The sequence below is a fragment of the Neodiprion virginianus genome, chromosome 2 (assembly GCF_021901495.1).
Source record: "Neodiprion virginianus isolate iyNeoVirg1 chromosome 2, iyNeoVirg1.1, whole genome shotgun sequence".
NCBI lineage: Eukaryota > Metazoa > Arthropoda > Insecta > Hymenoptera > Diprionidae > Neodiprion > Neodiprion virginianus.
This window is the reverse complement of record NC_060878.1, coordinates 42,802,345-42,824,734: the sequence shown is the minus strand read 5'-3', so window position 1 is coordinate 42,824,734 and position 22,390 is coordinate 42,802,345. Positions and strand designations below refer to the sequence as shown.

Genomic DNA, 22,390 nt, shown 5'->3' with positions numbered 1-22,390 from the left:
TCTGAGAAAAAATTCTGGTTGAACCAATCGGAACGGCAGTTACGGGTGAGGAGATGCAGATTTTTATTATACATACTGAATATCAGTTAACACAATTAAATATTTCGTAGCAGATCCAAGGGGCGATAAAAGACATAATCAAGTTAACTGATATGCAGTTGAAGTAACTAAATCTGCGTTTCCTTGCCCGTAATCGCCGTTCAGATTAGTTCGAACAAATTTTTTTCTCAGTACATATACGGAGAGGTTTGATTCAATGACGATGGACCGAAATTTCGATGACTGATTGTGAGTAATATGAACTATCAAGCTGCGGTGTCATTGGTGATGCGATTTATTATACCTATGGCCGGGAGACATTATTACGCGGCTTATACTTGCAGTTAGAGCGAATTGAATCGTGCTCTTCAAAATCGGTAACCTTTTATCGAATTGAAACTACTTACGGCACATTTTGCGCCTTGCATGGTACCATTTAGAGTTACCGCAATGTGTAATCGACACATGCCTGACAATGAGACGGCAGAGTGAGTCAGACACGTGTATCCGGGTAACGCATCACCGAGTATCGTATTAACAATTACAGTACAATTATACCAACGTATACATTCTATGCCTATCTTAATTGCAGTGAATTTCTCTGGGATTCTTGTAATGTTGGCTGCGAAAAAAATAAACATAAAACATTTTCCATCAGTCAGATGTCACGTGCTGTGCTACATACTTGTGCACATGCGTTATATTGAAACATGACGGTCGACAAAGTCTATTCAACGCGATTGTTGAGTCTTAAGGGGTCGCGGGTGCGGTGCGTTAATCGATGTTTAAGAAATCCGACTAAAATTCAGATTGTGTTATCGCATACCTCTGAAGTCGATCTTGACGAACTTTTCTCCCTTGAACTTGAGAGCTTGGACGTTCTTAATGCTCACCACGAGTGACATGGCGGATAGTTTGGCGATTGGATTCCTGTTAATATTTATCAATGATCGGTAATCTCTCTGTAATTATCAGAGATATTTATCACCGCCTCGCTCATAACGCAGAATGGGCGCTTATCAACTGGCCGCGTTATGTTCAACAATTATGTAGTCGACCGGACTAAAGACGCCGAATAAATTTTATGAATCAAGGTCTGGCACATTAGCAGGACTCTGAACGTCCTATTGGCATGCCGTTATTACAAAACTCGCATCCTAACTGGAATTCGTTGAGGAGACCGATATTGTTTAATGTTTATAACTCCGTAGTACAGGTGCGAACAGTTTCCACTGATCGCGCGGATACGACGATTGTGTTGCGGATTTATACGTAATAGTGAAACTATTACTCTCCAGATGTTCTACGTTTTGGCTATCCGCCCACCTTTCCAATTTTCACCGGTGCCGCGAGGCGAAGAACCAGGGGTTTCGCGACGTACTGCCCGCGTTCTCGCTGTTGAGGAAACAATTTTCCCCGCGCCACCAACGCGCCGCCGCCTGTCGCCTGGCCTACAATTTGCAAACGCCCCACGACCCCTGCCGACTTAATTACCACCGAGTACTCGATCGCGCACCTTACCTGCATATATGCCATACGTGGATACCGCGATAAACGATTTCACACCATCCTCGTGACCGTTGCCGTGCGCTTGCAGATTGTCCACCCTTTGAATCCCCTTTGCTTTTGGTTGAATCGTGTCAAAATCTTAGGAGGTTGTACGCACCTGTGTAGTACTTTTATTTACCATTTTTTCAACCAGCTCCGTCATATTCACAGCCTTGACTACTACGCGGCAGTCTCTTGTGGCCTTAGAAATTGCATTGTTGTTCGGATGAACTCAGAGTCAATGATGGGTAGAAGCAAGTGACCATCATCACTCAAATGCCTATACTTACCTGAGTATCGATCCGATTTCCTTATCGGAACACCCGTTGGAATTAGATACTAGTTCTGGCTACGACCATTCTCGAGAGAAATTGGAACGCGTTACGAGCCACGCTGCCTAATCAGACAAAATCCATAGCCCTTCGTTTAGCTTATAACTCTGATTGCCCAAAGTTGTTGTCATACAAAACACCTTTTGGCGAGGTCACCCGTTAATTACTCTGCTCAACGGCGGCCGGTCCCTTTCGTATTCAAGCACTGTCGTGAAAACTACTCAAACTAAACAACCAAGAAAAGTATAAAATACCTCCAAGGGGGATTCTATGCAGAAATGATCTGCATCGAATAAATCTTTCAAACTGCTATGCGGTATTATTACGATAGGTTGCAGATATGTGCCAATGTATCACATTTTGCAATGGATTTGATGCGGAAACTGACAACACCGCATACATAAATTATTTCTACTAATTGTCTCAAATATTTGACCCCGCAGGCGGTGCCGGCTATTCCTAGGACGATTCACGCGGGTGAGTTGAACCTCGCCCCAATTATCCATATTTACTGAATCGCATGAAGGAGGAATCGGCATATTTCAGTCAAACGGCAGAGCTCCCTGGTTTTATTAGGCTAGCTTTGAATGGAGGACGCTTACACTCGTACAGGTTATACCTGGCCGTTCCAGAGTGTGCGGGGTGAATCAATACGTGTGTCCTCAAAGAAGGCGTACGCAGCGCCATCCACCGTCATTGTAACAAAGTCGCGCTTTTTGCATCCACGTCCGTTCACTCGCATGTAGGAAATATTTATGCCACTAACGTATTTTGAAAATCATGAGCATTTCGTTTCTGACGACGTACTGCAATTCGCTTCTTTACTTTTCCATCCACTTTGTAATTCCTATGTGATTTCTACGCCGGCGCGCCGCGGCAGAATTGAATCAAATGCAGGTCAACTCTCGTTGCCCGTCGCGTTAATTTATGCAACCGCGGTTCTGTAGGACCGTGCGGGATGACAGGCGATAGGGGAGACGGAGTTTGTAGTTTTCAGAAACGGTAATACTATGTCGTAGAACAAGATCGCTCAAAGGTTACGCTAGGTATACCACGATAGTTAATTACTGACGTAATAAGAGCACATCAAGGGTACGTTATAGATATGTATTGTAAAAACTCAAGAATACAGGTAGAAAAAACACCACAGAAATCTGTAATCCTATTAACACGAAGCGTTGGTTAATTGTATTCATCTTTTTGAGTAGATTGTTTCTCCTCGGATGGAATTTTTTACTCATGCAATCAATTGTACACCAACAATAATAACCATAGTAATAATAATAAAAAAAAAAAAAATAACCTGTTTCACTCTCCGATTTCCCCATAATATGTATATTCGACTGCATTGCCGTATTTTTCTACATTCGTTACACCACTGCTAAGAGAAACACGAATTGAATAATTCGTAATGCCATGTTGAAAATTTACATCTAGAACCAAGTTGCAGGGCTTGTATTGAGCACGTTATGTTAAGTTCAAAAAACTGTTACCATTAGTTAATCGCGTGAACTTCAGTACCGCGCGAAACAAGTTTTCCCGGGAATGTAGAATTGCTTTTCTTCTGTTGGGGATTGGTTGTCCAGTTCAACTAAAGCCATTCCACTTCAACTTGGTGCTTAATCGAGTAGTTAATATAGCGGTTGAGCAATCGATTCGGTCGTTTCGGTTAGTTGGGTTTACGTTGCAAACCCTCTGCGTAGGCCGACGCATTCTGTTAACGGGAATATAATATGTATAAGTATCATTTTTTCTAATGCACCCTCTCGATCAATCCTCCGATAATCGGGACACTTTTCAAGCCTTCCGTGACAAAGTCAAGGCAGAATCTGGCTGTCTCAAAATTCTTGCATACGTAATAAATAATTCCGAAGTAAAAGGCGTAGACCGCGGTGATATGAATCACGTACAACCTGCAAATCATGACGAAATTAATGAAACCGTGTATGATTACATGAAATCACGAGATGTAAATGCGGCAGTGAACAGTTTGCAAGATAAGCCTGGCATTTGTGTAATTCTTACATTTTAAGATGCCGCCGCGCCCTCGGAAGCGTGTCAAGTTTTTCTTTCATACAGTACTGCCTTGCACCCAGGACAACATCGGTCATGTAGGTAACTATTTCGATGTTATAAAAATCAATTGGGAATAACTCCTTGTCCTTTGGACTCATCTCGTTTGAAAGGTTGATCAGATTGGTGTTGTGGAATATCCATTCGCGTGTCGTAAAATACTGGAGAACCTCGAGGCCGTCGGAGATACGTCTTTGAATGCGGACCATGCTGCGGACGGAGGTTCGTGATTATTAACCAGGGCATATTACCTAATGTACGCGGCGTTTGAACTGTTTGTAAGGTTGAAAGTCTTTTGCACAATCTGTGAAAAGAAATGCCTTCAAGCTGCAAAGAAGGAACGAGACATCTCTTTATCTTCGCGCAGTCACTACAGCTGTCTGTTCGCAAATGCTATGGTCATTTTTGAAAAATTATCGATGACCGTTTCAGGAACTACGCTTCTTTGCGGAACACTAAAATTTCGTTCGCAGAACCAAGAGGAGAAGTTATCTTATTATTTTTGCATTTTAGAATCAGTGTTCTTGTTTCCGCAGTGTGATTATAACCAGGAACGTTTTGACTTACAATTAGAATTAGCTGGGTGACTCGTGCGACATTCTACAAACGCCAAGAAGGTACTTGTGGTAGCTAAGCAGTCTTTATCTATTTGTATTTTTCACCGTAATCGAAAAATACAGTCTTGGGTGCGAAATGAATGAGAGTTTTGTAGCTGTAACCTGCCGAAAATTTAGAACGTATTGCTATTTCTTTTCGTTATGGTCACTCGTACTATATTTGTATGTCCCTATTGCGATAATTTGTTTCGGCTCCAACAATAAATCCCACGTCAAGACATTATTCAACCGCAAAAATGTAGTTCACTGAACAAATCAATTTCGTGTTGCATGGACCAGAATAGTATTTTTCGCAACAAGTGTGTGAAATGGAATAACTGCAATAACCAAAACTGCACACTTTTCTCATGCGCTTTTCGAAAGCTGCAGAAGGAGGATACATGGTTGTGAATATGGATATAAACTGGTCTTCTCTGAGTTTATTACGAGTCACTCCGTAACGTACAAGTCAGTGAACTACTTCAAAATGTTTGCGTCATAGACTTGATACATCAATTAAGGCATAGACTTAGTTAACTCAGGCATAGACTTGGTTATGCGGGCTATGAGTGGAAGTGGGGTGTTATTATTTACACGCGGGTACTTGTCATTGTGTAGTCTAAAGATGATGAGATAGTAGCTTTTTCTATTTTAAAAGATAATGGAAACGATCGATACACTTACAAACGCTTCTGTCGGAATAACAGCATTAGAAAATCGATGAAATAGGCCGGAATCAGGTGGAAGAAGAAGACGAAGAGTTCGTGTACAAACTTGCTGCTCCGTATGTCACCGTCCGGATACCAGATAGCTCCGTCAAAGGGATACTCACGCGCAATCTTCTTTCCCTTCTCAAGGACTTCACCCCAAGTGATTGGCACTACCCCACTTTGGGTGATGTTGTAAACAGGTATTTTCTTCGGCCTGTTTAAATGGTGAGATTACAAATACTCTGTATCCACATCTAGGCATAAGGTGTGCGTAAGTCTGCACAAGTGAATATTCAAGTCACGTCGATCGTGCCGCATGTAATCGCCATGTCAGCTGTTTCATACGATCAGAGAACTTGAAACTCCCTTCCCTAACTGGCAATCTCAACGCGTTTGTTTTACGGTCTCTCGGAATGGGGTTGTAAACTATTGCGGGAAACTACGCTGTACTCCTAACGTCCCGATTATTTATTACAACTTGGGGCAATAAATATTGCCAAGAATCGACTCACTTTTCTTTTGCTGTACCGATTTTTACAGAGATGACTATGAGGGCATTTATTGCCAAATCAACGGGGACAACTTCTGCGTGATAGTTGCCGTTGCAGTGCATTGACCGTAGGACACCTTTGCTGCCAGCTACGATGAGTCCCACGGGTCCGTTAAGGCTGTCCACCCACCCAGGTAGCGGTTCTTTCCATGCTGGGGTTACTGAAAATAAGTAAAAGATCAATGAGTCCAAATTACGAGTCGGGCACGTGAAGGGAAACGGGGGTGCCAAATTTTGCAAAATATCCTGCAAACGAATAAGAACACCTTTCGCACAACTCTTTGAGATTACGTATTTCAAAGCAATATTCTTATCGAATGCATTGCGTTCAATCAATATGAGTCAAAGCTGACGCTATGGTTCATATCGTTATCCATGTTTTATGTTAACCGTTAAAGAATTACTTGGTCAAGAAGTTCTAGCCCGCGAAAATTGCCCCATCATACTATTGCCTCCAGGTGATCCTGTTTAGAGCCGATTATATTTGATACCCGCACGATCAATTGAGATATATGGTCTTGTGCCTGGAACTACGCACGGGGTAGTATGTGCATCCGATTTCAGACTTATGTTTGAAGAGTGAGCAAGGCTTTCTCTGTTTGCACATAGTATAACCTGATGGTTTGTACAGCAATAAGAAGCTTTTACCGGGAGTTTTCTGACAATGAGAAGCTCGGCGCTCACGTCCAGTAGGTAGGGAACCGAAGCTACATTTTGGGTCAGTTCTATCATTTCTGTGAAGACATCTCCATTTTACGGACGTTGTTCATGTAAAGTACTTAATCAGACCTTTTCAGATATCGCAGTACGGATTTCAAATGTAACTTCGGTTAGCTATCCGGTAGCGATGAGCAGCGAGCGGAAGCTTAAAAAAACTCCCGACATATACATTGGATTGCGCTGCATATCAAAGCGTTTTGACAAGACCGAAGTGAGTCCGAGTTAATACTTTGAAATCTGATTTTTCGTGTCGATTTTTTCATATTTCATTCCGTCTCATTATACACCATAAGGATTCGGCGAGAAAAAAAAAACCAGACAAGTGCGAGTAGGATTCGCGCCGTAAGGTTCCGTACAAACTTGATTACCCTTGCTTCTCCGTCTTGCTTACTGCTTCTCTCCAAATTTCGTGATTATAGTTCAACGGAAAGTACCCTATGGGTTTTGACGAGTGAGTTTGACAAACGGACGGACAACAAAGCGATCCTTAAGGGTTCCGTTTTTTCCTCATGAGGCACGGAATCCTAAAATACGAGTAATTTAACCATCATCAGGTATGCCTAATTCGGTAGAGTATGTACTCCCCGAATATCATACACAGTTTCGAAAAATAGGCTGTACACGAAGATGCGATGACGTAACCACAGCGTTTGTTTTACTCGTTACATCACTGAGAAGAATTAATGAACACGTTGGAGCTTGGAGAAGTAAGGATTTTCAACTGGAAAATCGTAGCTTGCCATTTACGCCAAGTCATTTCTGACTGACAATAATTGTTATTAGTTCGATATTCGGGTATAAAGTTCTATATGTTATCCAAGAGTGAATCGTGAAGCGAGAGATCGAGCAAACCGAGGTGACTTTGCGCTTGGGTTAAATACTATGAGTAGGCACCTGGAGGTATACGACCAAAGCAAACTTTCTGCTGGCGATTAACATACTCGGAATACACAGAGAATTATATGACCATTTGTGACGTACCAATCGATGGTCTGGCGATCGCGCAAGGCAATGTTGCGTATTCATCGGCGACCAGTGTTTCGGCAAGCCTCTTCGAGTACGTGTATGTGTTTGGATGTGGTTCGATTAATCTAGTTCAAGACAAGTATGAATAATATTGAAAAATGCATAAAGTGCACATTGCAAGATAATTCGAAATTGCATGTCCGATCTAAAGTATTTGCATTCAGCTCGCTGCCTGGGAATTGTGTGTATGTGGGGCGGTCCAACTTGATATTCTTACCATGAAGTGAGAATCAATATGTGGGGCATTCTCTACAAGTTCTGCCACTTATATAAACCACCATTCTGTTCATTGTGCCCGGTTATTGAAGGATATTAATACTAGAATCTCTTTCTATCCCTCTCTTTTTTTTGTCATTAGTTCAGCCACTTTTTTCAGACTCCCTCGGATATGATTCGTTATTGTCCGCACTTTGGAAGTTTCTGAGTTTATTTTTCATATATTCTATACATTTGGGGGTTGGAGTTTGTTAGGTAATTCACATACCTTGGATCGGGTCGTGGTCTGGCAAAAAATTTCTTCGTACGTAGAACTAATTTTTAACCGATCGTGAACAATAAAATATAATACGTCTTGCATTTTTATTCTTATTGCCTGGTTTGTTTTGAGTAGGAGAAAATGATGAGAAATTTTTCCGACCAAATTGTACTTTTTCCTCCCTACCATAATTTTCATACGAAATAAGTGGGTTTCGACTATTTTATGGAGTTGAAACTTTTTACTCGAAAGTTTCACAATCAGTATCAAATCGCGGTATATAAAAACCGTTTGCGTCACCTTTTACGTGAGTATACTTTTCCCAAATCATTTTACTAATAAATGCAAAAATCCAATGGTCAGTCTAATCCGATTGAGTATACAGCCTCCTCTATTAAATCCCAGCTATTGCATCGCAATATCTAGTAAAAAACTATTCGAGTTCTGCATTAGTAGATTTTTAGCCAGACTCATCCGATTGCGAATTATAAAGAAAAAAAAGTCTTGTTCTGAAAGAATTTATTCAAAAATCTGAAAAAAATCAAGGGGACTGCTTTCAAGTAGTACTCAAACGTGGCCAATTGTGAGCGATGTTTGAGAGGGTCCGTAAAAAAGTGCCTGAACTGATGAAGAATGCCCTCTACGTGGAATTGCTATCTGGCTGCACCCTCGGGCACTGGCCCCCATATTGCACTTGTATGTACCAAGATATGGGAACCTGCATGGAAATTAATGTAAAATTGGAACCGGCTTTTGCGTTGGCTCCCGCAATCATACTTTAGATAGGACTGGAGGATATAATGCAAATCGTTATACAAAAATGACAGAGGGCTGGACATTTGCAGTTTTTAAACATGGAAAAAATTTGTCGGACTTGCAGTACTTTTAGCCAACACACTGCGCTTACAAAGTTTCTGCAATTACCGCCGTGTCAGCATAAGTTACTAATTAGACGTTCCAAGTGACTGGCTCAAAAGAGATGTCAGCACCATAATATGTATAAGCATTCTAACACATTCAGCGTAAGTGCAACGTATATGTATATGTCGTATGGTTTAAGGAAAAAAGTAAGAATTAAGCAACGCACTTTGGTGTTACGAGGTTAATGGCATCTTCATCCATCCATTGTATCATACGCATTACGTCCCGAGGGTCCTCGTTCGCTTCGTAAACCCTCTCGCCAAGTTCATCCTGGTCCACATGGCAGAAGGCTGTACTAAGGTGCAACAAGCACTTCAGCCCTTTCATTGTCCCGCAGAGTTCAAGCACCCTACTCGTACCCACCTTGAAATATCAGCCATGAATATCTCTTTTCTAATATTTCTCTTGCACTGTTTCATCTAATTAATCGTCTATCACGTATCCCAGTGGGCAGTCCCACTGTCGTCCCGTAGACAGGTACAATCTAATATTGCTTCGTTGATGTTACCATACAACGATGGCAAACAGAGCTGCGTACTAATTTTCGTTTCTACCTGTAACACGTACCGTATTCATTTCGACGGCATCTTTTAGTTTAGCTTCCAGGCGAAGAGTAGCCGCGCAATGGTACACAATCGATACTTCCTCGGCAAGAGTTTTTCGTTGTTGTTCGTCCAGCCCAAGGTTATCCAGTGTCACGTCACCCTCCATCGGCACTACTTTTTCCATCAAGGCGGGATTTAATTTTCGGACACGGTGAAACATCTATTAAAAAATTTTTTTCGTACGTGATTCGACATAATAATATTGCCTATTCGGTGTGACATGTCGGTAGGCCAAATATGAACTGTAGTGATGCCAACCTCTCACAATCAGTGTAGATAGTCTTGGCTGCGGGCACAATTCGCGTGAAAGATATTCCGCTTGGAAAGTTTGACTTTTGAAGCCTGTGGAGCGTGCTTAAAGTGTCCCATTTCCGAACAGTGCGGAAAAATAACCCTGACCATGCGCACTATCAAACAATTCAATTTTACGCACTGTATCATTCAGCGCAAGTTGCCTAACTTTGACTGTACGTAACGTTAGTGACATCTCCCGTAATTATCAAATCAAACTCTCCGTGCGAGTATTGCAAAAAGAATCTGGTGTTACGTGTGCGGACATGCAATATATAATTTGTGTTATTACAACACTCGGTATCGGCTCGTGCCGCAACTTATACTCGTTCAGATTATATTGCCCATATATTACTTTTCATCACCCTTGGTGATATAACAAGAGTATTGGTTTCGGTCGAAAATCACTTTTCCTAATTTGAACGAATCTTTACATTTTCAAACCTCTAGAATCCGAAAAGCAGGTTTTCAGAGAAATGTAGGTCTGTCTGTCGATCCGTCGATCTGTTCAACAAACTCCCGCGATGATCTGGGAAACAGCTTGACGATGAAAACTGAAACTAACAGGATTTTGCAACCAAACATTGTGCATGAAAAATTTCCAAGTCCTGATTAATTTGATCTTTCGATTCTATCGGAAATCAATCGATTCTAAATTGTTATCAACAAGCTTTTATTTTTTTCTCCTCATCACTTTTTTTATACGAATTATTATGTTTTACCGTGTTTACTTATTTGTTTAACAAAAAAATTTAGTTGGTTGCCAACTCTTGTTCAGACTTTGTCCTTTTCATGGTGATGAAAAGCATTGCGAAAAACACTGTTTTCCCGGCTTGCTGCACTCGTTAGGACCTGTCATTTGTTACGTATGATGTTTTGCGAGGTTTGGGAGGGGGGGGGGGGGGGAAGGGAGTACAACATTTCTTACTTAGTCTTACTTCGGGAAGAGGGGGACTCTGAAGACATCTTCCGTGAGATTTTTATTTTATTTTTAATCATAAATCAGCTCCACACGCAAGAATTACTTTTAATGTATTACCCTCTGTGACTCTTATAAGTTTTCTCGATAGCATTAACATTATCATGAACGCTAGGGTGGATGCTGCGAAGGTACGATATTTATGATTACTTTCAATATTTCAGGTATTTAATATTCAATCTTGCGTAAGATATCCGGCGCAAGGGGGGCCGGGGCTTCCCAAGTCTTTTCGATTTCTTGATTAATCGTGAAGGGGGCGGGGACGGGGGGGAGGGGGCCAAAATAGGCAAAAAACGTCTTGCGTAATAAGTGAACGCCCCCTTGCACAACTTACCATTTTTATGCACTCTATAGATGTGATGTATGCAATATATATTTATGGATATACGTGACGATCACATGTATATACATATATTGAAGACAATATTTCGCAAATAAATTCGATACCCGTGCGAGTATAATACGTCAAATTTATTTGATCATATATGAGACATGCATATAATACGTAGCATATGTTCCTCATTTATCCGTAATTTAATAATCGCATAATTTGTGCAAAAAAAAAATTATGATCTCACATACTTTTGGCATATTCCTACACGCATTTGTCCATACGGACATAGTTATACAGTGCAGATTTCACGGGATAATCTAGTATATCATATATATTTCAAAGAAAGCAATAATGCAGTATACTGTACATTAATAATGGCACCGCTTCGAAAATATGATATCACGACTAAGCCACGATATGAAAGGTAATATGCCTTACCGGGAGTTTGAACATATCGTCGACACGAGCTTCCACCGAGCGTCCACGTTTCTGGCGAAGAAGGATGTAGATGCATTTCAAATCACTGCAGCAGTAGAGAAGCTTTTCGAGTAAGACCTTACCCATCAGGCCCGAGGCTCCGGTAATGAAAATTGAGCGTCCACTGTAGAACGATTGTATTTCACTCGCCTGATCCATCGCGGTACGTTTACTGCAGTGAGAATTGAAGGGGTAATTAATCTCGCAGAAAATCATTCGTCGCGTGAGATGCGAAAGTACTTGCTTGCAACACATCTGCGTGAAAAGTTTAATTCTCCAAGTCTGTGGAGCGCGCGTAAAGTAATTTCTTTTTGAACAGTGCCATGTGGAAATAAAAAGTCGGTACGTGCGCTAATGAAAATGTCAAGTGTGGTCAATAATAGCTGGGCTGTGATTGTTCCCCATATATGAGGTACAGAGTACACCGGATGGCCTTTGGAAACCGGTTTATACATGTATAATAATTTTAATATACCACATTATCGTGCAGCGCTTTTACGCGTCTCTACATAATATCTGTTCACCATTGGTGTGCTTACATTTACTATTATTCCACGCACTTTGCGACGCAGTAGCTTCTTTGAGTAAAGGTAGGTAGGTATAATTGATGACGATTGGATATGCACCTGCTATAAACACAAATTTAGTCAATTGGCAAACTAAGATCCTAAACAAATCAATACCAGCTCATTGGCAGTATAATGACAGCAGCGATTTTCTGTACTTGCATCCGAAACTACATCTGGCCAGAAAAGAACAAGGTACGAGTTCGTCGATCGCTCAGGCAAGGATATTATAACTGTATAACGGTTCGATCCTCGAGAAAGGCCGCTGGACGTGAGATATTACGCCGACCGAATGGTGAAAATTGCCAGTGAAAGGCATCGCGCAAATACTACGAGAGATCCTTCCGGTTGTCACTTGGGCCTATTAATTGTCAGATAAAGCGTATGCATTATATTGATGTTGAATAAAATAGAGTAAAATTTAATGGCGGTGTTATTGCCACTGAGTCAGATTACAGCCGGGGTTTAATTTAAAGAAAAGAGTGGGAGAGAAAGAGAGAGGGACCACGACTGAAGATTTACCTCAAATGATTCCATGAAACGTTTAACATTTACACAATCAAGTGGATATGGCGTGTTCGATTATCCATAAACTGTTTGTATGCATACTCGTAATGTTGTTTGTATGTTTATGCATAATGGATATAACCTTAGAATGTGTAAATATGGTTGATAGGCTCTAATTGGAATCAAGCAGAGAGCAGCGACTCTCCCTTCTTCTTCTTCATATCTGTTCCGCACGGTCGTTACGTATAATAAGAGAAAGCATGTAAAACTCGTTTACTATTATATCAGAGAAAATACAGCAGTAGTTACTTAAGTAGTTTCTAGGTGGCCTAAAGAGATACGTCACGTAAAATTTCGTACGAAAGTAGGCATGTCATTGAAATGACATGGCTATTATTTTAAATTAACAAAGGTCTTAGCAAAATCGTGCTCGCGCTTGCTTATGGGGTAAGAATTGTAGAAATCTATAAATTGGGTGCTTTGATGTGCCGCGATATACATACCTCTCAGGCCCTAGTTTATAAATCGTTGTGGGTAAATTTTCGCAGTTATAAAAAAAATTATAAAATTCGCAAACTTTGGTAGGTATACAAGGTTTTAAAAAATTTTCTTATCCAATTATTTTTTCAACTGAAAGGATCCCTTCTTAATTCTTTCAAGCCGTAATTATTGTCATTAAAAGAGAGCGTATAGGCGTAAAAAAAAATGCGCGAGAGATTATTTTGAGGTTGGTTGAAAAAAAAAAAAATACGCCGTCAGAAAATTTCTCAACAAACAAAACACTTTTCTGTTATTGGAAATCGAATGCACGTTACAATGACACACCAAGTCAAAGAGCTAAATCTTTAGACATACCGGAAGGATTCCTTGAAGGTTAACAATGCGGACGATACCCTGCCGGTATAGGTAGGCAACTGGAGCTATATCCGAGGTACTTATACTGCGTATAAAAAAATGTAACTTCGTTTGCATCGTTAACCCTGAAGAAAATCTCCCGGAATTACTTTCTAAAATTTGACTGCAAATGTATGTCATTACGTATAATATGAAAACGTCTTGTATTATATAAAAATACTGTTGCGTAACGATGGGTGATTAATGTGGGAATCAGATTGTGCGAGCTAAATTTATATTTGATGAGCGACGAGCATTATGCAATCGACAGATATACAGGTCAAAGTACGCAACGTGATCCTGATACTTGGGAGGATTCGCCATCTCTCGATTCGTAAAAATTTTCACCATTACACACGAAGCGGATTCTCCGTATATACTGCTGGCTAAAACTGCCTCTCGTTACAGTTCAGTCTTCGATTAAAAATAATCATTCAGCGGAGAAGCATGATCGCTAAAGAACGGATTACTGAAATTCAATTTTAGTGTATTTTCACTTCGTGTAACCGCACTCACGAACGCAGGTTTGTGCACCCAAGTTTTCCAAACATGTGTACCAATGCGAGGCCGCTTCCGTAAAATAACAAGGCAGTTTATAAATCCGCATTGCCTATTTCGGGTCTACAACTGTATAGTATATAGCCAGATCTGAATGTTTATAAAAATGTATCGTTTGCGGCCTTGGAAAGCAATTGTATCTCATTGATGTAAGCAGTATATCATATATCTCTTTCGATCAATGCATCGAGGCGATATACATATAGTCGAGTTTTACGATGAAAGCGTTGGTGTCACGTCTGTGGTAGACGTGTTCTTTGATGAAACAATAAGGCACTCAGTAATTATAACAATATCTCTCTGTTTGATCTTACAGTGACGCAGCTTTTAATCTCCGTAGTAAAAGAAGCCACATTCTTTACCTATAGATTTCCAGTAGAGCTAGTCCTATGTACCACTTATTGCCCTTCCGAGAATTTCTTCCGTTAGAAATAATTTTTTTCGATCCCAGTAAACATGAGCCGGTTAAAATGTGGTTGAAGAAACGTTAAGGTCGTATAATTATGGTATAGGTAGAAAATATTACCGTGTTCGATATACGGTAATTTTTCAGTAAAATATTAATCGTTGTCTCTCCACAAATATTATACGATTTTCATTACACGTACATTTAAACAACGGTTTCTAGACTAATAATCAACGTTTTATTTACTAGTTCAATTGCTAATTTAAATTCGTTAAAAACCGGTATATTTATAGATATTAAAATACAAATTTTCTACGTTTCATCGTCAACGTTTTGTTGTGGTAAGCGAGATTCGTAGTATAAACGTGTGGTAAAACCGTTTATATTTCTAGTCTTATGAACAGTTAATATACATGTTTTATTCCTTCACCGGTAACACAAGTTTAACGTTTCATTCACTGCTTTTCTACAACATTTAAACAACGGTTTCTAGACTAATAATCAACGTTTTGTTTACTAGCTCAATTGTCAATTTAAATTCGTTAAAAATCGGTACATTTGTAGGTATTAAAATACAAAATTTCTGCGTTCCATCATCAACGTTTTATTGTGGTAAGCGAGATCCGTAGTATAAACGTGTGGTAAAATCCATTATATTTCTAGTCTCATGAACAGCTAATATACTATTTTATTCCTTCACCAGTAACACAAGTTTAACGTTTCGTATGGTTACCATACCTTGCCAATATGTTCTCATTAATTGTTTAATAATTAAGTCAATACACTTTTGATCTACTGATCACATGTAATACGTGAAAATTACGTCGTACATAGACTTGTCATATCGATACACAGAATTATATACCTACTCGGGCCGAAACGAAAACAAGATTTGTTTCGTACCTTTCTGACCTTCATATCCAAGAATACTACCCTTTTCAACATAGTGAGGGCAGGAATCAACTTTTACATCATTTACTTACATATTGCGATGTTTGAATTTGGAACTATAATCATTATATTCAAGTTTTTCTCATGTTAGCAGTGACTAAAATTCAACGTTTTGTTATCCTCCTCAGCACGTTTTTCTGATTACCTTAAATTTTGTAAACAACTGGTCATTCGATTTCCAATCTTTTTTTTCATTCGATAAACTAGTAAGTATCATCAAAAATATGAAAAAATTCAGGTGACATAACACTAGAAGTGATAATTTTATTCTACGTAATATTGTAAAGTAGAACAATATGTTACCTCCATTTTTTCAAATTCTTTTCCTTGTGTTATTGTTAATTCCCCAACATAGGAAAAAAAGTTGAAAAATCGATGAACAGATTTTTCTACAAAGGTCACCAAGAAATTACGTAGTTGAGCATATAAGTGCATCCCTTCGCGGCGTCTTTATTAATTGTAAAACATACGTTTTCCTATACCATAATGTATATATTGGAATAACCCATGCTAGGAAAGCGAGTGGCCGCAGATGAAGCTCGTGTACCATGGATGTTACATATACGTATAATGAGCGCATGTGTCAAACGACAAGCGGTCGCGAAGAATCGAGAATGTCCTAGCGTGAAATACTCGCGCCTCTTCTTCTGCCTCTGATTGGCTCGCTAGGTCAGCGTGTTGTAACTCGTACGGTTCCTGCACGCTGAGAGCCGAGGACGACGCGCCAGAATGCCCCCCCACCACCGTTCGCGAAGGCTCTCAGCTCACGCGATCAGTGAATCAGTCTAATTTGACCAACTTCCGAGGTCAGTGCACGTCCGTGTTTATGTGAGCCTTCATAAGCTGGTAAGTACAAATGTATTTTCTATTTGGAAAAATTTATCACGATGATTCAATACAGACGAAAATGACAATACAGGCGTAAATAACCTGACAATAAAAAGAAGAAACAAATACTTTGTGATTGCGTCGTACTTGCTTTTGAACGTCGCCGAAAGGATGTAGGCACAATAGAATTGCTTGTAGATAATGCTATAAGAAGCATGTGTATGGTATGGAATATATACTGATTGCAAATAGAAGCCGCAGATATTTATTATTAGCTTCACTCTTACTTGTGCAGGCATCGTTTTTCTTTTATAAGGTTATCCAGTGAAATAGATCGCTAACACATACGTATCATGTACGAATGAACGATCATTTAGTGGCTGCATCTTTTCCCAATAAACACACAGTGGTTGAAATGATATATGTATAATAGACCTGTCAAGACACGTTGAGAGAACGTTGAAATGGCACATAAAGATTATTCTACCTAGAATACAGGTGTTAAATACTATGTATTTTCAGGTATTTGACGGATTAGCAGTGATATCGAGGAAGTGAATGCTCCAGCTGCGGTCGAATAATAATTAAAACTTATGCGTACTGCGTACCTAGACAACGCTTTCTATAGCGTCTGTGTTCTTTTTTGAAATAATGTGCCAATACTTTTTATTATTTTACTTTGTCAGGATTGTGATTTTTTACCTAGTCCCGAGATGAAAGTTAACAATTTTCCTCGTTAGGGTATAATCATTGTATGATTATTTTGTTTCATGTTTTATTTGTTATCAAACCTCTTGTATCGGATATAAGTTTTTGTTTGTCCATGTTTACTTAATTTTACTATTTGCTATACTTCTATACTCTTGTGAGTACATCTGTACAATTGAGGTATGCGTATATGTAAAAGACTGTATGTTTATTTATACATCCCAGTCAACATTCACACAGTTACATCGTTGGCATAATAAAATGTCCGCATCAACGATACAGACAAACTGGTATATAAAAAACTACTGTTATGTTTCGGATACATTGTTAAAGCGGATATTTCGATACGTGTGCAATGTAACTATTGTCATTGTTGCCTTGGATGAAAGTAACTTATAATAAATATATATCATGTTTCGCAAAGGTGTGTGCTTTATCTCATTTAGTTGTCCTGTATTTCTCATAAGAATACATAGGTGTGGATGTAAAATAATTAATATCATTCAATTGGTGCAAGTTACCATTACTGAAATAGCTAAGAATGTGAGCGTTGCTGTATCATCTAACCCCTGAGATAAGTCCATATTGACCATACAAGAAGCTTTTAACAGCTTGTGTATTAATATAGTACATGAAAAATTATACCGAAAACATATTCTCAAGTCGGTTGTTACACGTTTATCGGAACCGCGTGATATTCGATTAAGTGTATTCAATTAAACGTATAATAATTGTTTACGGATATCGTTTTTACGTTAAATCAACACACATTAAGTACGTGTATTATTATAAAAAAAAATTTCCAATGAACACGCTTATTAAACGTGTTTGAACCACGAAAAATGGTGGCTATAACAGGTATATATTAAACGTCTACGTTAACATTTAAATTGCGTTCTTCCATACTTGTTTCATTACGTTTCCGAAAACCGTAATTTCGACGTTTACTTCAACCGTGGAATATCCGGATCATAATCACTAACAGAAAACGTTGATGAGCGCAGTCGAAAATACCTATATCAGGGCGGACATTTTTCACGAGAAAAAACGTATGTGCTGAACGATTATTCAACTATATACAACGTTATTTTTCGACGAATTTCTTACGATTTATTTACCAGCAATGTTTATTGGGATGTGATTTGAAAATATTCAATCATGCGTACGGGTTAACAAGAATCAGGAGAGTCGACACCATAAGACGAAAATAATGTTCAAGTTTCTTAAAAATTGGTAGTATACAATTATCTCGTAGTGAAAAAATTCAGCAATAGCTTGACGATGTCTATAAAGGCGGTTCGTTAGTAAATAAAGCTCATTATGTAACGTATACAGTACTATACAGATAGGCTTTTAGTTTTTTTCGTAATACAGCAAACAAGTGCAGTGGATAATTGATATAATTTTTTCGCAATGAATTGTCAGAGTGCCCTTGCCGCTTTTCAGCGTTATAGAAGTGCTTCGTACTGGATCTGACCGGTTCCGTTCAATCCATGACGCACATCGTCTAAGTATGGGTTTAAGCGAAGCTTATTCTTGTACACGATATCAACTTTTCCCTTAGTTATACACGTTATACCGCATACTCAGAAACACACGTTATAACGACTCCGGATACATGTTTGATTGATTGATTCACGTTTTTATAGCTTTCTCAGTTATTTGTTTACATTATTACATTTTAGTTTTACGTCTATATTGCGCATATTCATTTGGGGACATGACATATTGCGAATCGAATGAATTACTCACAATTGCGCACGCTTCAAAATAAACTCGGGTTAAATCCGTAGACACGGGATCTTCGTAGAATACTTTTCCGTATGGTCCAGCGACGCAGGTCCGTTCAGTAAATTGTTCGACGTTAACGGCTCGCGTCGAAAGGCGGCGGGCTGTACGGTAATCCCGACGATCGCTCGAGCACTGCGTTCGCGGATGTCTCGCCTTGGGTACCTATTCATTCGGACAGTTTTCCATCCTTTCCACTGTACCTCTCCATAACCCCTTCCTTCCTACGAGCTTCTCGTACTCTCACTCCGGCACGAAGTCTCACTGTAGCCCCGGTGTTTCCTGTTAAATTCTCTGCCCATCGCGTCTACGTAACCAAACAACCCATTTGCCAACGGATTTTCCCTTTTGCTTTCCTATATAATGTTAGCTTGGGTCCAAGACGTTCGTTCTTAATACTTTACAGATTTTGCGGGTGAACTATCCGACTCACCGCTACTCATCCGTGGGTCGAAGGGCTCCTTTCTAGAATCTTTCTGGGGTCGTCCACAAATTACGTAAATGTATTTCCTGAAATTTTCGAATCCTCTCTCTCTCCTCGTCTAAGAATTCATAAGATCCATTCGATGGATTTCCCTTTCGATTCTTATGTACGATTTTGTTTCAAAATAGTGCCGCAAAACACAAATATTGAAAATAATTCACCATTCGTACTCTCGAATAAATGTTTTCAAACGATAAAAGTGATCGACGATAGAAGAATACTTCAATATACGAGGAGAACACGCGAGCTTGGAGCAATGACAATGGTACCATGATCGACACTTAAATAATAGGGTTGAATTCATGGTATTTTTCGGGATTAAAAAAAATCTTACGGAAACGACCTCTTCCTGCGCGTCTTCCCTTACTACTATGATAGACTCTATAAGGGTTTCAGACCCCTTTCTCGCCGTGAGAAAGCCTTACGTAGGTAAGTTACGGAGGCCCCTTGTCCAATATGCCAGAGGTTAATGCGAGAGTTACGGAATTATACACAAGAATGCATACCTAATAGACCGCTAACTTAATATCCTTTATTGAAGAATTTTGACGTATTAGAACATTCACAGGTATGTACGACTTCCGAAAGATGCACCGCACTCATCTACCTCTGACACTGCAATGCTATGATTACGGTCAATGAGCGTAGCTTGTTGCACTGCCCGTTGTTACGCGTTGTACTGACAAGGAGGGCATCCCAGGTCGATTGCTCTGATTTGATTTCTTTTGTAATATGTTATAGTATACTAAAAATTCAGCGACACGTTTATTTTTTTATCTGCCATTAAACACTTCAAACGGGAGAAATTAACCTCCAAAGTAAGGCACCTGAAGGGGCGATTTGGCATTTTTTTTTTTTTTTTTTCTTCCTCTTGAAGAAAATTACATTTTTCAGTTCTCGTTATGTGAAAACTTTTCCAGTTGGACTGGTTAAAAAATATCACGTTCTTGTCGGTGAAATTGCCAAATCGCACCTTGTCATGTCGTACTTTGGAGGGTGGTTTCGTCCCCTTGAAGTGTTTAATGGAAGATGATAAAAAATACTTGTTGATTAATTTTTAATCTACCATAAGATATTAAAAAAGAAATCAAAACGGAAAGATCGATCTGGGATACCTTTCTCGCTAGTCAGCGTGGCGTTGTGGCAATCAAAGATCCGGGCGTCCGATGCATAGACTGATGGGTGCAATGACGCCCAATTCTCGAGTAGGCGCGGAGCGAAAAATAAAATGTTTCGGTTGCGATACATTTCTTGTGTGTATGCAGCGCGTCAAGAAACGGGAGCTCGTGGAATAAGGAAATGATGTTAGGTTTATGTAATTGTAAGGTATTCAGGAGTCTTATTGCCAATCGGGAACTACCGGTTGGGATTTTTGCGGCAAAAGTACACGTTATAAGGAGAATCCCTCATCGATACTGCCATAGGCACGTAGTTATAGACGAAGGGTATCGGGACGAAATGATTTCGCGGGGTAGAAAAATTAGCTAAACGTCATTTTTCCAACATCCTGATACGATGAAACTATCTTACAGCAGCCACTAACTATGCACGGTTGATTTCTTCTGTCTATAATCAAGAATCCTGTGGCAGTTATAGATTTGAATAGTCTTCATGGCAGTAATAGGAGGAAGTTGAACAGTGACTTTCTGGTAAAATCAAGAATAAATGTAGTATCCTTTGAACAGATGAAATCAATTCAAATTTCATAAGTAAATTATATATATTTCAACCTTTGGCATACTTTATTTATATGCGAATTGTAAGTATTTCATTATTTATGACAGTATCCTTTTAGCTTCGGAAAAGTTTACCTCGCCCTATTTTGCCCCGACATCCTCTACACAGACGCAGGTGTATGTACACTATGTACAGTCACTTAGGATATCGAATGGAAACGTATCGTACACGTAAGTGCTGTGCTGTGAATTGAATCAATCCAATTTCATTTTCCGTTGAAAAAAGAGCGGTACGTCACGGTTCATAGAAACCCTAATCTCCGTCCTGGAACAATTATTACGGGGTCCTTACATCGGAAATCTGTGCATGGGAAATTTGACCGACTAAAGTAAATCAATTTTTCGTTCGAACTTCCATCTTTTAATGACATTTCGGATGAAAAATGCTTCTCTTTCAAGTTGCATTGAAAACCTACAACTGCCATTTCGTATTACTACATACATTTGATCGCAGTCCTCTCCTCAGCGTTCGGTATCCAGTCGATGCTTGCACCCATAACAACGGTTGCCTTGTTTAGCGTATTATTCGGGAAAAATCGAATTAAGCTTTTCATGCCGAGCACGCGAGCGCACGTACACACGCGTCCACTTCCACGTGCCTGGATCGATTAGAATGTTTATTACGAAAGTCGAGCCACACGGCTGCCGACGCTGCCGTTACGTTTTAACGTGCCTTCGCATAAGAAATCATGCAGAGGCTCGAATACCATCATTTTATTATTTCCAGCCACTTTCAATTTTACGCTACTTTCTGGCCTGCCCGCGTGCAAGCGAATCTGCATGCTTTAAAATTTCAGCATCTCTATTCGGTGTTGTCTGCAATGCAAGCCTAACCAATGAATAAGTTTCTGAGGCTGGGCCTTTTGATCTGAGAAAATAAATTGGTTATTGTCAAAATATTCTTTATACCTGGTAGTATCCAATTAGTCATTCACTGTTTACAGTTTGTCCAATGTTGCTGTCAAACGCGAAACTTAACAGTATGTATACGCCCTGCTTAAATCTACCTATGTATTAACAGTAAACCTATGAACCTGTCGCGGGATTCACTGTTTCTGAGTTAGAGCCGTTTAAAATCGGCAGATTTGCTTATGTTAAACTCCACAAGAGACACACGTCCTTCTAATGGAATTTTTAATCGATTCGGTTGAAATTCTACCCGATTTTCCAACATTTGTACGCGTTGGCGAACGAATTCAAGGCCGCTCAGGCCTTTTTAGGAAATCTTCGTCATAACCGGATGTATCCACGAAGAAAAATAAATCAAAGTTTACGTAATTCGTTAATT

At 39.6% G+C, this 22,390-nt stretch overlaps 2 protein-coding genes and 1 long non-coding RNA gene across 9 annotated transcripts in view; all 3 read right to left on the bottom strand.

Moving 5' to 3' along the window:
• Nucleotides 1-1,408, bottom strand: part of LOC124299157 (otoferlin) — a 36,085-nt gene extending 34,677 nt beyond the window's left edge. For 2 of the 3 annotated variants that reach the window (XM_046752155.1, XM_046752154.1), the window contains exon 1: nucleotides 866-970. Coding sequence is in view for 1 of the 3 variants with exons in the window: in XM_046752153.1 (XP_046608109.1) it covers nucleotides 866-944 (79 nt within the window). In the remaining 2 variants the exon portion in view is untranslated. Of the gene's footprint in view, nucleotides 1-865 lie in introns of all 3 variants that reach the window. The other variant, XM_046752153.1, reaches the window with a different exon arrangement.
• Nucleotides 1,409-3,015: 1,607 nt separating this feature from the next.
• Nucleotides 3,016-19,036, bottom strand: LOC124297232 (putative fatty acyl-CoA reductase CG5065). Of its 5 annotated transcripts, XM_046748040.1 has the most exons (10): nucleotides 11,921-12,004; nucleotides 11,638-11,848; nucleotides 9,558-9,755; nucleotides 9,157-9,353; nucleotides 7,550-7,659; nucleotides 5,811-6,009; nucleotides 5,273-5,512; nucleotides 3,945-4,202; nucleotides 3,830-3,832; nucleotides 3,016-3,633 (listed from the first exon to the last, which is right to left on the bottom strand). In XM_046748040.1, the coding sequence occupies exons 1-10, from the start codon at nucleotides 11,929-11,931 to the stop codon at nucleotides 3,507-3,509; spliced, it is 1,554 nt and encodes a 517-aa protein (XP_046603996.1). In that variant the 5' UTR covers nucleotides 11,932-12,004; the 3' UTR covers nucleotides 3,016-3,506. The 5 variants fall into 5 exon arrangements, with proteins under 5 accessions (XP_046603996.1, XP_046603994.1, XP_046603993.1 ...); XM_046748038.1 differs by lacking the exon at nucleotides 11,921-12,004 and adding an exon at nucleotides 18,847-19,036 and having other exon boundaries at nucleotides 3,016-3,832; XM_046748037.1 differs by having other exon boundaries at nucleotides 3,016-3,832; nucleotides 11,921-12,001.
• Nucleotides 19,037-20,917: 1,881 nt separating this feature from the next.
• On the bottom strand, nucleotides 20,918-21,690 carry LOC124297234 (uncharacterized). Its single transcript, XR_006906555.1, has 3 exons — nucleotides 21,545-21,690; nucleotides 21,178-21,403; nucleotides 20,918-21,012 (listed from the first exon to the last, which is right to left on the bottom strand). It is a non-coding gene; the product is annotated as an uncharacterized LOC124297234 (long non-coding RNA).
• Nucleotides 21,691-22,390: the final 700 nt, after the last annotated feature.